Source organism: Mytilus californianus, unplaced genomic scaffold (genome assembly GCF_021869535.1).
Source record: "Mytilus californianus isolate M0D057914Y unplaced genomic scaffold, xbMytCali1.0.p SCAF_2, whole genome shotgun sequence".
Classification (NCBI taxonomy): domain Eukaryota; kingdom Metazoa; phylum Mollusca; class Bivalvia; order Mytilida; family Mytilidae; genus Mytilus; species Mytilus californianus.
In genome coordinates this window covers 121,441,041-121,454,372 of record NW_026262668.1, presented here as the reverse complement: position 1 = coordinate 121,454,372, position 13,332 = coordinate 121,441,041, and the positions used below count along the sequence as shown (strand labels likewise).

General features: G+C 32.5%; 1 protein-coding gene across 1 annotated transcript in view; it reads right to left on the bottom strand.

The window, feature by feature from the left end:
- Positions 1–13,332, bottom strand: part of LOC127727790 (uncharacterized) — a 173,259-nt gene that overhangs the window by 25,699 nt on the left and 134,228 nt on the right. Inside the window, exons 22-26 of the mRNA XM_052234907.1 lie at positions 12,958–12,999; positions 8,902–9,045; positions 6,185–7,128; positions 5,265–5,381; positions 551–670 (exon numbers count right to left, since the gene is read on the bottom strand). Of these exons, the coding sequence (XP_052090867.1) occupies positions 551–670; positions 5,265–5,381; positions 6,185–7,128; positions 8,902–9,045; positions 12,958–12,999 (1,367 nt within the window). The remainder of the gene's footprint in view (positions 1–550; positions 671–5,264; positions 5,382–6,184; positions 7,129–8,901; positions 9,046–12,957; positions 13,000–13,332) is intronic.

Here is a 13,332-nt window from a genome sequence, read left to right as displayed (position 1 = left end):
ATTTTGTTTTGATGGTGAATCGTGACAAGCCTCTGTTAAATATATTGACACTTCGGTGACTACATATTTCTAATCAGTTGGCTATTGCAAACGACTGCAGAATGATCTCTAAATGTCTTTAGACGTCACCTCCACATCGCCATTTACACATGTGTACATAACATTTAACCTTACATAATACAGAATAAAGAACATCTAGATTATAACACAATGTTGACTGCTGTACCCCTAATTTTGACAGTTTTACCTATTATGTCTGTTTGTTTTGTTCACACATCGTTGTCAATATAATGGAATGTGATGCGACTGTCATACAAGGTTAAAACCAGGTTTAATCCACCATTTTCTACATAAAGAAAATGCCTGTACCAAGTCAGGAATATGACAGTTGTTATCCATTCGTTTGATGTGTTTGAGCTTTTGATTTTGCCATTTGATTAGGGACTTTCCTTTTTGAATTTCCCTGTTTTCAGAGTTCAACATTTTTGTGATTTTACTTTTTTGTACTAGTCTCTCCAAACTTTCAACAATCAAATATCATTTACCTTACCTATATAATGACTTTAATATCTGCACCATTTCCTGTCGATTTTCATGCCACATGGTTGCACAAGCATATATCATTGGAGGTATCTTTTTTAAAGGTGTTTTATTTTCATCATCAGCAATTCTAGAAAAAAAATATATAGTATATAGAAAAATGGACGAATTAAAAGTTTAAAGGGGATATTTTATAGATTAACAGTTTCTCGCCAGTAAGATTATTTTTGACAGAAATATCTAACATGTTCGGATGTATAGATAGGGAACAAGAGGATTCAGTAATTGGGTTATGAATGAAAAGTTAATCTCAGATTTTGTAATTTGCTCCTCCATCTGAAATCGTCCACTTGAGCACAATTTCGGTAAGCAAATTGATGTATAAAAAGAATGTAGATGTTATCACTTATAAAAGTTGACAATTTAAGTACTTTTTACTGAGCTTTTCCCTTGAAAATTCAGTATTTAATAACAAGCAAACTCGAAATAACTCTGCAGTCAGAGTAAATTGTTAAAACAGCACATATGCAATAAAAATTGTTTATTAAGATAAAAAAAAAACTACCACTCCCAAATTCATGATTTGTGATTTTCGGTCGTTTTTCCCTTTTAACTGATTTAACACTATTGTTGATATTCTTATAATCTTAATTACGTTTTAGAAACTAGTTAAAAAGTTCGTCTATATTTGCATATATATAGCAGGGTTTAAGAACATCAGTTGTTCCACCTGCTAGTCAGCAGTGTTTAAGAACATCAGTTGTTCGACCTGCTTGTCAAATGCGTTTTATTAAAATATACTTTTCCACTTTTTTGGGCTTTTGGAAAATATTGTTTGTGCTGTATTTAGACCCCTCTTCTAAGAAATTTGTTTTGCATGCACGCGTATAAAAATTGCGGTTTTTATCCAACGCAATCATAGGTTTGAACGTTATTTTCAATTTATGCTTGTTTATATTTTTCGTTTTGGCTTGTATTATATTTGCCTTCGGGTTTATATGATCCGCTCATACTATTTCGACTCTTTCAAAATTCAAGAGTCTATCCTAAATTGAGGTAAATTATATGGCTTTCTAAATACCGTTTTGATTCCTAACATCACTGAAGAGACATTAATTGTCGAAATCCGAATATGGTGTACAAATGTTTGAACCTCATGTTTGCGGTAAACCATCTTTTCCGCATGTTTATTGTTTTTTCTTTGGTAATAGATTAATTATAAGATCAATTTTGTAACATCTTGTGATCCGTTTATTTGGCAATCTCCAATGGCAGTCAGCAGGGTTTAAGAACATCAGTTGTTTGACCTGCTATTTTGTTAAAATACACTTTTTCACATTTTTGTTCGTTTGGAAAATGTTGTTTGTGCTGTATTTAGACCCCTCTTCTAAGAAATTTGTTTTGCATGCACACGTATAAAAATTGTTGTTTTTATCCAACTCAATCATAGGTTTGAACTTTGTTTTCAATTTAGGCTTTTGCATATATATATAGATAGTGACAATATTTTAACGAACTGTTATTATTTGATGTGTAATGTAGTCTGCGAATTCTAAATTTTAATACATGGATATATATACATTTCTTCTCAAATTTAGCCCAACAATATCAAATCTGTAAATTTGCGTTAAGCAATTTTGTTCTTCCCTCAGAGGGATTCAAGCTCCTTGCATCTGAGACATCGTGGCAACATCACCAGCACTGTGTCAAGCGCCCTAGACCACTCGACGAAATATGCTATAAAATATAGCTATCGCTATTGGAGTATAACCTTTCCTCGTCGGCTTTTTTTAAGGTTGTAGCACAGTACATGATGTATAGTGGCAAGTAGATGGTATAACTTACAGATCAGTTGTTTTTGTTGAATGAATGATTTTACTTACATTTGTACCAAACTGTCACATCAAATTTCAATTCTATTATATACGTATTAATTTGTGACAACTTTACGACCGACTTTCTCCATTGGCTGACCTGTGGTTATGCAGGACTAACTCCATAATCTATACATAAAGCCCAACAATGTTAGATCTGCAAATTTGCGATAGACAAAAAAAACATTTGATCTGCGAGAAAAGCCATTACTTGACTAACGAAAGCTATTCCATAGAAGTGAGAGGTTAAGCGTTCTATAAAACCAGGTTTAATCCACCATTTTCTGTATAAGGAAATGCCTGTACTAGGTGTAATACCACCAAATCATAGTATGTCACAACCGGTTGCATTCGAAAAAGGTTCGAAAAAAAATATTCCCTTGAATTTGACAGTTGTAGGAAATTAATCCTAAATTTCATTGCAGAAAATATTTCTGGGTCATAAATATATATCTTGGGTGTTTCAAAGCACCATTATATTTTTGTTTTGTGTTTCTATAGAATATTTTGAAAACCTGAGGTTACATGGTTACTAAAGCTTGTACATAGGTGAATAAGAGGTAAAAATTTGATTGGTTAACTTCCAGTGATGGTTATTTTCTTATATGCAATGAAATGTTATGTGAAACTTTGGTCTATAGTACTGGACAGGATAAAACTCTACTTATGCCAAGTATTTCTTTATTTGAAACAAAGATGAATTCTGCACAATTTTTTGAAAAGTACAAATCTAAAGACTAATAGTAGGGGGAAATCAATGGTGGTATTACACCTGCTTAGTCAGTAATACGACAGTTGTTTTCCATTCGATTGATGTGATATGGCGTTTGATTTTGCCATTTGATAAGGGACTTTTCGTATTGAATTATTCTTCGAGTTCGGTATTTTTTTTTATTTTACTTATTTTTTTTATAGCCTAGATAGTCCAGTGGTCAAGGGAGCTGTTGACGGTGCAGGTGGTGTTGCCACAATGTCTCAGATGGAAGGGTTCGAATTCCGTTGAGGGAAGAACAAACGTTTGCCAACGCAAATTTGTGAAACATTTGAAAGATATTTGAAGATCTAACATTGTTGGGCTAATTTTGAGACGAAGTGTATTTTGTAGACGAATATTTTTTCCTCATGTGGTATTAAGATTATCATTATTAGTGTTAAATCAGTAAAAAGTTGAATAACGACCGATCTCCTCGGAGATATATCCCTTTCACACTGTGACTTTTTAATCCGGTTTCGACCCAAATTAGATAAATAAAATTAAATTTAGGTGGTGTAAACGTCAGAACCCGGAGCGAACCCTGGTTACAAATTATCCCGCATTTTAGGTAGTGTTAATGTAGGGCGAACCCCGGTTAATTACCTTGCCTTTTATATGTGAATGTTAAGTGGAGTTAATGAGATGTTGTTGCTATGGTGCTTCGCGACGTTTGCTTACAACATTCGAAATTATAGCAGGCATATCATGAGAGAAACATATAAATCAATATTTAGCATAAACTGCGGTCTAAAAAAGAAAAAAAGAGCAGAATTTAGCTATCTTTGTTGCGGTTGAAAGCATGGTACAGGATTAGCTTTAGTCTTGCTCATGGACTACCTGTTTCAAGTGGGTACCCAAATTGAAACTTTTGACAGATTTACCTTTTAACATGTAACATTGATAGGATTTCTTTCCAATAGGCAAGATAGTAAAATAAATTCAACATGAAATGATTTTCATACATGCTTAAATTTTACATATACGAAACATCTACTTTTTTAATGTTTAATTTTCTAAATTTATTCAATTTTTTAGAACAATTTGAAAGTAAACGAAGCTTTTTCCTCTTTTTTTGTAAATAAAAAATGAATGCTTAAATTGCCTTTTTTTTTAAAGTGGACTTTTTGAGAACGTCACTAGCGATTTTCTGTAAAGTTTTTTTCTTCACTGGCGACTTCATCTGCTGATTTAATGTGACCGTTTTTGTATCTTAAAGAGTATTTAGCTATGTTGAAACCCCCTTGCAAAATGAAAAATTAAGAAAATACGAACTCATCAATCTCAGGCTTTGATAATCTGAAAAATGATGGCAATTTAGGTAATGTGACACGATAAGAAAAGTGGTTGATGTGGATTTCCTCAGAAGCGGTTATGATTGCGGAAAAGAATTTCAGACTTTGAAATAAAACAACTGTGATGCAAAGAATGTAACCAAGTACATTGGACAGATGCAGTTTTGTTGCATACGTTTCTAGTTTTGTTCAGCGTGAACATCCTACAGTGTTAACTTGGGTAATTAATTCGGATTAGTTATCCCTGGTTTGACTTCATGCAGATTCCATTGTGTGAACATGATACAACAGAACAACACCAGAGATACCGACCAAGTTGTATCAATGTAAGTAAATATAGGTCACCGTCAACAATGAGTGAAACCTGTATCGTACAGTCAGCTTTGAAGATGTAGATTGTTGCTTTTGTTCAAAACTATTACACAAATATTATTATTCTCAATAAACAATAGTGAACTCTTTATTTAACTTATAATTTGTCATCTTTTCAATTATTTCTTTTTTTCAGATCCTAAAACAGCCTCCTGGCGAATAATGTAAATCAACTTAATATAGCGCACGCGTATACTGTATCCGTACTTAATCCTTGGATTTTTTTATTTTTTTTGCAATTTGTTAACTTTGTTGGTGTATTCATATCAGAAATGAATTTGGCATATTCACGACCAATTACATTCGCGATATTAATCTAGTCGCAAAAGTTTCATTAATAAATCGCTCTCGATAGTTAGGTTGCTTACAGTATTACCGTAAAAACATTCTTTGTTTGTCTAAATAAGTAATATAAAAATATTATTCCGTTACCTAAATAGTTCAACACCATTTTCTACTTCTTTTCTTATTCGTCTGACATATCTTCGTCTATTCATCAGCAAGTGTTGTTCTAAGAGTATACTGCAGTATAGAGGATTCACAAACAGTCTAGAAAGAATAAAAATGAAAAAGTTGTTGCAAAATAGACTCAATACCTTCATATTAGTCATTTTCGAATAGCTATTTACACCGACAACGATACCTACGCTGACTACAAAAATAGAGTGACCATATGAAAATGTCAAAATATACTGAATGATTAACCTCGTAAAAATATGGTTGCAGAGGTAAAAATATATTCTGCATTTTTTTTTTATTATTTTTAAATTGGAATCGGAGCTAGAAACACCAAATGCTTTCATTAGGTTTGGATTTGTTTAAGTAATGATTGTGATATTACATATTTGAGTTTTTTAATTGTCCATTATTGTGGTTTGATTTAAAATTAGCGAATTGAATTTCAAAACACTAAGGAGACATCCAAAGAACAAATTGTCTGGCATGAGTGATATCTGTGCAAGCTTACTTTATTGTTGACATCAGCTGTTCTCCTAAATAAAGTTTTTTTTTTATTTCTTATGAAGCATGTGTATATAAATTTGTTTAAATCAACAAGTCTTTTGATTTGTAATGAACGTTTCTGTGACTCAAGTAGAAATATGCATTTTAAAATAATAAGGGTTGTAGTGTAAAATCCTCCCCCCCCCCCCCAAAAAAAAACTAAGAAAAAAAAATTGGCAAAAATAAAATAAGACTATTTTTTTTTGTCAGAATAATGTTTTGACAAAATAAATATATGAATACATATTTTTTAAAAGTAATATTTGACAACGCGCAGCAATATAGGTGTTAAAGTGTGAGTGCAAAAGTAAAAGTATGACCTATAGTGTGTACTTTATTATTTAACTTACTTGTCCATCTTTGCTAGTCTGTCTTGATTTGGACTCCATATGTGCCTTGCAATCCAGTATATTGAAACGAATAATATCAAACCCCAAATGAAAAACATGTACGAATTGATTGAACCTTCTTTCTGACAATTTAAACTGTCATTGCTGAATGCTGATAAAATATTGTATTCACAGTCAATCATCGCAATTGCAACAGCAAAAGGGGTCGACAAGAAGCAAGCCAATGAAAAAGAAATCACTTGTAATTTCAACCTGCATGCTGTATATGCCATGTAGTAAGCCCCAAAGGAGCATGTTGTTATACAAATAATTGGTGTAAATTTGAATATTTCATCTAATGTAAGATCCTTCCATCCAGTGACTAAATTGAGATCTGATTCTGGTAAGAAGACACCAATTAAAATTGTGACCCCAATTTTGAGCAATGACGATATTGCTGTAATGAATGGCCGACTTTCTTGTAGGTCGAATTTTATGCTTAAAATTGTTTGCTCAAACTTGTTGAAACATGCAATGTTTCCATTTGTTGTGTTATTCTTCTTCGTTCCATCAGTTAAAGTGTTTTTCTTCGTCGTTTCATCAGGTAGGAAATTTTCCCACCATGATAAGGAACAGAGTAGAAAGCAACACATACTATAAATGGTTTCTTCTGTTGAAACATCCATTTTATAAATACCGAAGTATATAACAAGTGGTATAACTGATATTTGAGCCGCGCATGCCAGTATGTTGATAATCGTGTCAGTGACTCTCATGCAAGCCTTCAGACATTTCTTTGCAGAATCGCCATTAGTAGTTGCACTTGAAGTAAACAAATTAAGAACGCTAGGTACAAAACAAGTTGTATTTAATACCATAATACCATGTACTGCATGCAGTTCTCCCAAAACCTTAAAAACAAGGTATCCTAACCCAACGGAATGCATACACTCAATGGTAAGTACCTGAAAAAAATGTAGCTTTAACAAAGCACATTTTGTTACGGCATATGTATGTAAAGTAGAAGATTTTACAAAAAAAATGCCTTTGGAAATTGAAACAATTTACGAGTTTTTGGTTATCAAGATATTTTTTAGGTGGTGTAAAACATTGTGATGCAAGCTATTTAATACGAATTCCTTGCTTCAAACTGTGTTTACACGAGAATGACTGATGAGTTATATTTCAACGAAACACATGTCTGGCATTCTTTATTATAAGCCTGGTATCATTGATGAGAGTATACGTCAATTTTTTGAAAAAAATTGTACAAATGACTATACTAACTGAAATAGAACAACATGATGTTTTTATCTTCAATGAGGTTTTGTTTTGGTTCAGAATTCCAATACTAACATTCAATTTTAACGTTATATGATACTTCACATTAAAAAATGTACGTATATAATACTAGTACTTGAATTGCTAAGTATCACGTGTACATTGACTCTTTTTTTAAAAATACATCATATTTGTTTTCGTTCATAATTTTGTACATAAATCAGGCCTTAAGTTTTCTCATTTGAATTGTTTTACATTTGTCATTTCATGACCTTTTATAGCTGACTTAGTAGTATGAGTTTTACTCATTATTGAAGGCCGTACGGTGACCTATCGTTGATAATTTTTGTGTCATTTGGTCTCTTGTGGGGAGTTGTCTCATTGACAATTATGGAACATCCTATTTTTTGTTCATAAAAAATAGTTTCAAGTACCTTTTTACCTAAAATTGGTAACTGAACTCTAACATTACAAACAAACACTTGCAGAATTCATAAGCATACCACTTCTTCTAATTTTTATAAAGGATTCATCTTTATTTTTCCCCTTAATGGTTTAAGAGGACTATTTTTATTCCCAGTCCATATACCAAATCTTAAGTGAAAAGTTTTTCCAGTGATATTCTATTAAACTGTGTTCCACATTAAATCATGATAAAAAAAACCTTTTAAAATTGAAATTGATAATGCAATCATTCTCAATGATACTGATAAATGTATACTTCATTAGTTATGATTTATAATGAAGAAGTTTAATTTGAAAATAGAGAAATATCATTTCAAAAAATTAGATAATGTAGAATTTCATGTAACAAACGAAATAAATATGTTAACAATTATAAAGAAAATATGTGTTTTTGAGAGATTTCTGTAAATGTAATTAACGAACTTGCCAACTGCTTTATACTTTTTATGTCTTTAAAAAGTACTGTATGGATTCTGCTTTATATGAGAACAAAACCCAGTCGACCAGTAGAGGTCCTCAATTAATACCAATTTACCAAAAAAAAAAAAGAACAACAGGTAAAAATGGTTATTACCTCTTTAAAACATTTGCCTGTCTCCCTACTTAAAAAAATCAAATGGTCGCCCCTTAAAATAAGAAATATGGGGAAATGGATTGTTACAGTATTTTAACAAATATAATTTCATAATCCACCATTTCACAACTTTCTTTTTGCTTTTCTCTCTCATAAAATTGAAAAGTTTGTTTTGAATACATTTGCAATGTTCATGAAACTGTTTTACGACCAGTTTGATTCAAAATCCGATAAGAATTCAATCAGAATATTTCGACGTCTTTAAATTCAGTGTAGGGGTTTGATGTTGGTACATGTATCTGAACAGACATGTTATTTATATTGTTGTCCTTATTTCTCATTTCTTGTACACTTAAAAACTGCAATAGAAAGATACTGAAGTAAATAAAAGCTACACATAATATAATATATATATTACCACAAACATTGTTTGCATGGCTGGTGACTTGATGTTTCCAAATAATACTCTCAAAAGTGCAAAAACCACTGTCAGTGCATATGGTATACATATTGCAAGGACCAAGAGAAAATGTTTAACATGCGGAAGATCAACGCCTTTAACCTACAAAATAAAAGATCAACACAAATGCCAGTTCTGGACATTTTTTAATATATAAATACGTCCTCAAACTCAAACAACATTGCAAATGATGATTTCAGCGATACAAACAATTGATTTAAATTAAATTAATCATTATGTATTGATATATTTGAACTGAATGATTTATTATAGAAATTTTTTATGTAAACTAGTTTACAACTGTAGAGTTTGTGTAATGACACCAAGCTTGTGTATTTTCTATAAAAGCCGGACTTTCTTTACCTCGTACCGCTTAATGGGATAATGAACAGTTTAACAGATTAAATGAATATGCATTTTGGAGATTTCAATACGTTGTTGTAATCATGTCAACGAGTAGTAAGAATATATTGTAGGATTTGATGTTTCTTAATTGTGGAAATGTTTGTAAGTAGATATAAGAAGATGTGGTATGAGTGCCAATGAGACAACTCTCCATCCAAGACATGTTTTCCTATTGTTTTCTGACAATTCAAAACAATGAACTCTATAAATCCGATACAACTAGTCAGAAACACAATTATGAGCTTGATAGAATATATGATTGAAAGTGAATAAAAATTTTGTTTGAAAAAAAAATCAAAATAAGTTATTATTTACTGTTACAGCTAGCTAAACCTATTACTTGTATGACAGTCGCACAAAATAAATTGACATCAGTGTGTGAGCAAAACAAACAGACATGGTAAAAACATAACAAATTGGGATACAGCAGTAAAGATTGTATTATAATCTTAATTGCTATAAAACAAACAGCCATGACAACAAAGAAAAACAAAATAGCATGTAGATACTCTATAGACGATGCACATACGCAAAAATGAAAGACAAGAATAAAAATAATAAACCTAGCACAATAACACAATGATGGGATGGAGAAATACCGAGCCGTGCCAAAAGGATATTACTAAACATACCCTCATCTCAGTAAAGGATAAATGAAAAAAAAACCACTATAACACGTAACTAAGATGACAAACAACGTCAGTACCTATAATCTATACATCAAGACCATCATTTTTTATTTGTAAAGTTGATCCTGAATATGACTCAACAAGGTCTTGGTATCTTTTAATGATTTGATTAAGAAAAAGGACAAGACGTTCTTTGACATAACTCTGGTTCCTGCAATTTCTGCTCAGACACTGGTGACGTTTAATAATGTCTGTGAAGCAGCTGCAAGCTCTTAAAAACCGAATGAGTTGGGAAATATATCTCGAATATGCAGGTGAAGTTGGTATATGCTACTAAGGTGAAGGGAATTTATGATTTCAAAATTTATGTCGTCTTGTTTGTCATAGAATTTTGGTACTGAGATGACCGCTTATATCAAATTCGATGTATAAGTGCAACATGAGGCAGAGGATGCCGTGTCTGTTATATCTTAAATTTCTAGTTCTGGAGAATATATAAATAGAACCCAATTAGAAATCTTTTATCAATAATAGAAAAAAAAACATCATCAATATATCTGAATGAGAAATTAAATGATCTGGCTTCTTCGATCTTCTTGTTTTTGACAAGTGTCTAAGGAACTCCTACTCTTATGAAAATAAGAAGAGGTCGGCAAGAACAGGCCCACAGTTCTTTCCCATAAAAATTCCGACAATTTTAAAATTCAACAAATATGTTGTCAATAAGCAACTCCCGCATACTGATAACTTGTTCCTCGGTGTAGCATGTTTTACCTTTGTGTTCTCTATCAGCAAAATATGTCCTATGGTATCCTTAAGCAATAAATTTTAATCAACTTTTGAATCCGGAATAAATTAACTCATCATTTTGTACGACAGACACGCGTTTCATTTACTAAGGACTCGTCAGTGAAGTATACAATGCCATTGCAAATCAAAATTTGAAATTGGTAGAAAAACAAAAGTATAATTTCTTACTAAAAGATTACGTAATTTACATTCATAATCAAAATAAACATTTTGTATGTGCCTGACCTAAGTCAGTAGCCTGTAATTCAGTGGCTGTCATTGGTTGCTGTGTTCCATAATTGTTTTTCATTCATTATTTTGTAAATAAACAAGCCGTTAGTTTTCCCGTTTGATTAGTTTCACATTTGTCATTTCGGGGCCATTTATAGCTGACTATGCGTTATGAGCTCTCCTCATTGTTAATTGTTGACCTATAGTTGTTAATTTCTATGTCATTTGGTCTTTTGTGAAGAGTTGTCTGATTAAATATCATACCACATCTTCCTTTTTATATATAAAATATATACTGAATTTCTACAGTTTTATCATACTTTTGTGTCATCCGATTTTCAAAGCTTGATTTATAAAAAATTCGCAAATTATAAGAAATTCCTCATAACACTATAGTAAGACCTAATTCCGATAAGCTGTGCTCACACCTTACCGGAAAGCTCGAACGGACGCCGAACGGATGAAAAAAAAGTTTTCCGTTGACAAAATTTTTATCCGTTGGGAGTCCGTTGGTGTACTGACCAAATAAAGCGGACGCGTAACGAATGTCTAACGGACACACACACGATATGCAACGTACGAGAAACGGAAACGTACCGGACAGAACGGATGTCGAACGTTCATCCAACGGACGAGTACCGCATAAAACGGGCACCTAAAGGAAGCGTACCGAAAAAAAAACGGATGAACAAGATAAGCGGAAAATTAAAGGTGGCAATAATAATACATGTAAATCACATACACGTGACCTTAAAATAATTAAAAAGTTTCCGTGTAATTGGTTTTAGTTTATTCTTCAAAATGCCACCAAAGAGTAGGGGTGGAAAAGGAAGAGGAAAAAAATGTTAGAGAAAAATGCCAATAACGCCGCCTGACCATGATTTAGGAGTCGAGCCAAATACAGAATCTGATGCCACTGAAAACCCACGAGAAGTTGACATTTCTGACGCGAAATTTTCAATTGGCATTAATCCGATTTACATTCTGTACGTTTCTGTTTTATCCGTTGTCCTTCCGTTCATGTCCGTTTCACATCCGTTCATCATCCGTTTTATCCGTTATACGTCCGGTAGATGTCCGTTGGTGAATTGGTCTACCGGGCCTCCAACGGATGTATAACGGACAAGTAACGGATATAAAACGGAAACAAAACGGACGAGTACCGTAAAAAACGGACGCCTACCGGACGTTCAACGAACACTTCATCCGTTGGACGTCCGTTCAAAGTTTTGAACATGCTCAAAATTTTCCACCGGACAGAACGGACGTCAACGGATAAAACGGACGCTGAACGGACATGAACCGGATATGGACGGACGTCTAACAGATAAGAACGGACGTCTATCGGACATGAACGGATTGAAAAAAGTTATCCGTTCGGCGTCCGTTCGCGCCATCCGGTAAGGTGAGAACCTGAAAAGGTAGTTATGAATTAGTAATAAACATTGCACTTGCAATGAAACCAATTCTTGATTATGTATTCATTGTCCAATGATTTATTTAAAGTCGACATTCAATTACTACCCAATCACAAGCTATAGTGAGCTTTTCAAAACGATTGAATAACAAAATATACACACACATACAAAATTCATGAAAACAACACACTTTTATAAACGTACAGTGCATGGTAAGACACCATAGATGACATTTGAAAGTTATAAGCATGGTTTATGCCAAATAAAGTATATCTAAAAAAAAACATAGCTTAAGTTAGAATGATAAGCACAGCAGATAAAGCGACTAAAAAAACTAAACAAATAAAAAATAAAATGAAAAATAAAAAAGCACAGACATAAACATACTATATGCATGCACTGCACTGGCATGAGCTGTTATTTGGATCCCATGTTTAAACCAAATTTTTAAAATTGGTCCAAAAGATGTTTCCATTCGACAATGGCTAGGGAGCTCATTCCAGATTTGTGCAGCATTAAAGCGAAACGATCTCAAAACATACCTGGTAGTTCTGATTCTCGGGAGTACTGCTGTTTACTGGAATCTTAAAATATACTTCTGAATTTTTAATATCAATTAAATCATGAAGATAGCTTGGACATTTTTGTAAGTTATTCAAAACGTTTCTGTTGCAATAGTTTTTATTCGTCTTAATTTTAGAGAAGGTAATTTTGACTATTCTAGCAGTTTTTCGTATGAACTATCATAATCTTCATAGATGAATCTGCGAGCTCTTTCTTTATTTTTTTTTCATTTTATAAGATTTTTTGTTCGCTACAGTAGTGCCAAATCACTGGACTAAATTGGGAAGAATGAATGAGTAGTATGCTGGTAATACGCATAGCTTGTATTAATATATACCTATTCATTTTGGAAT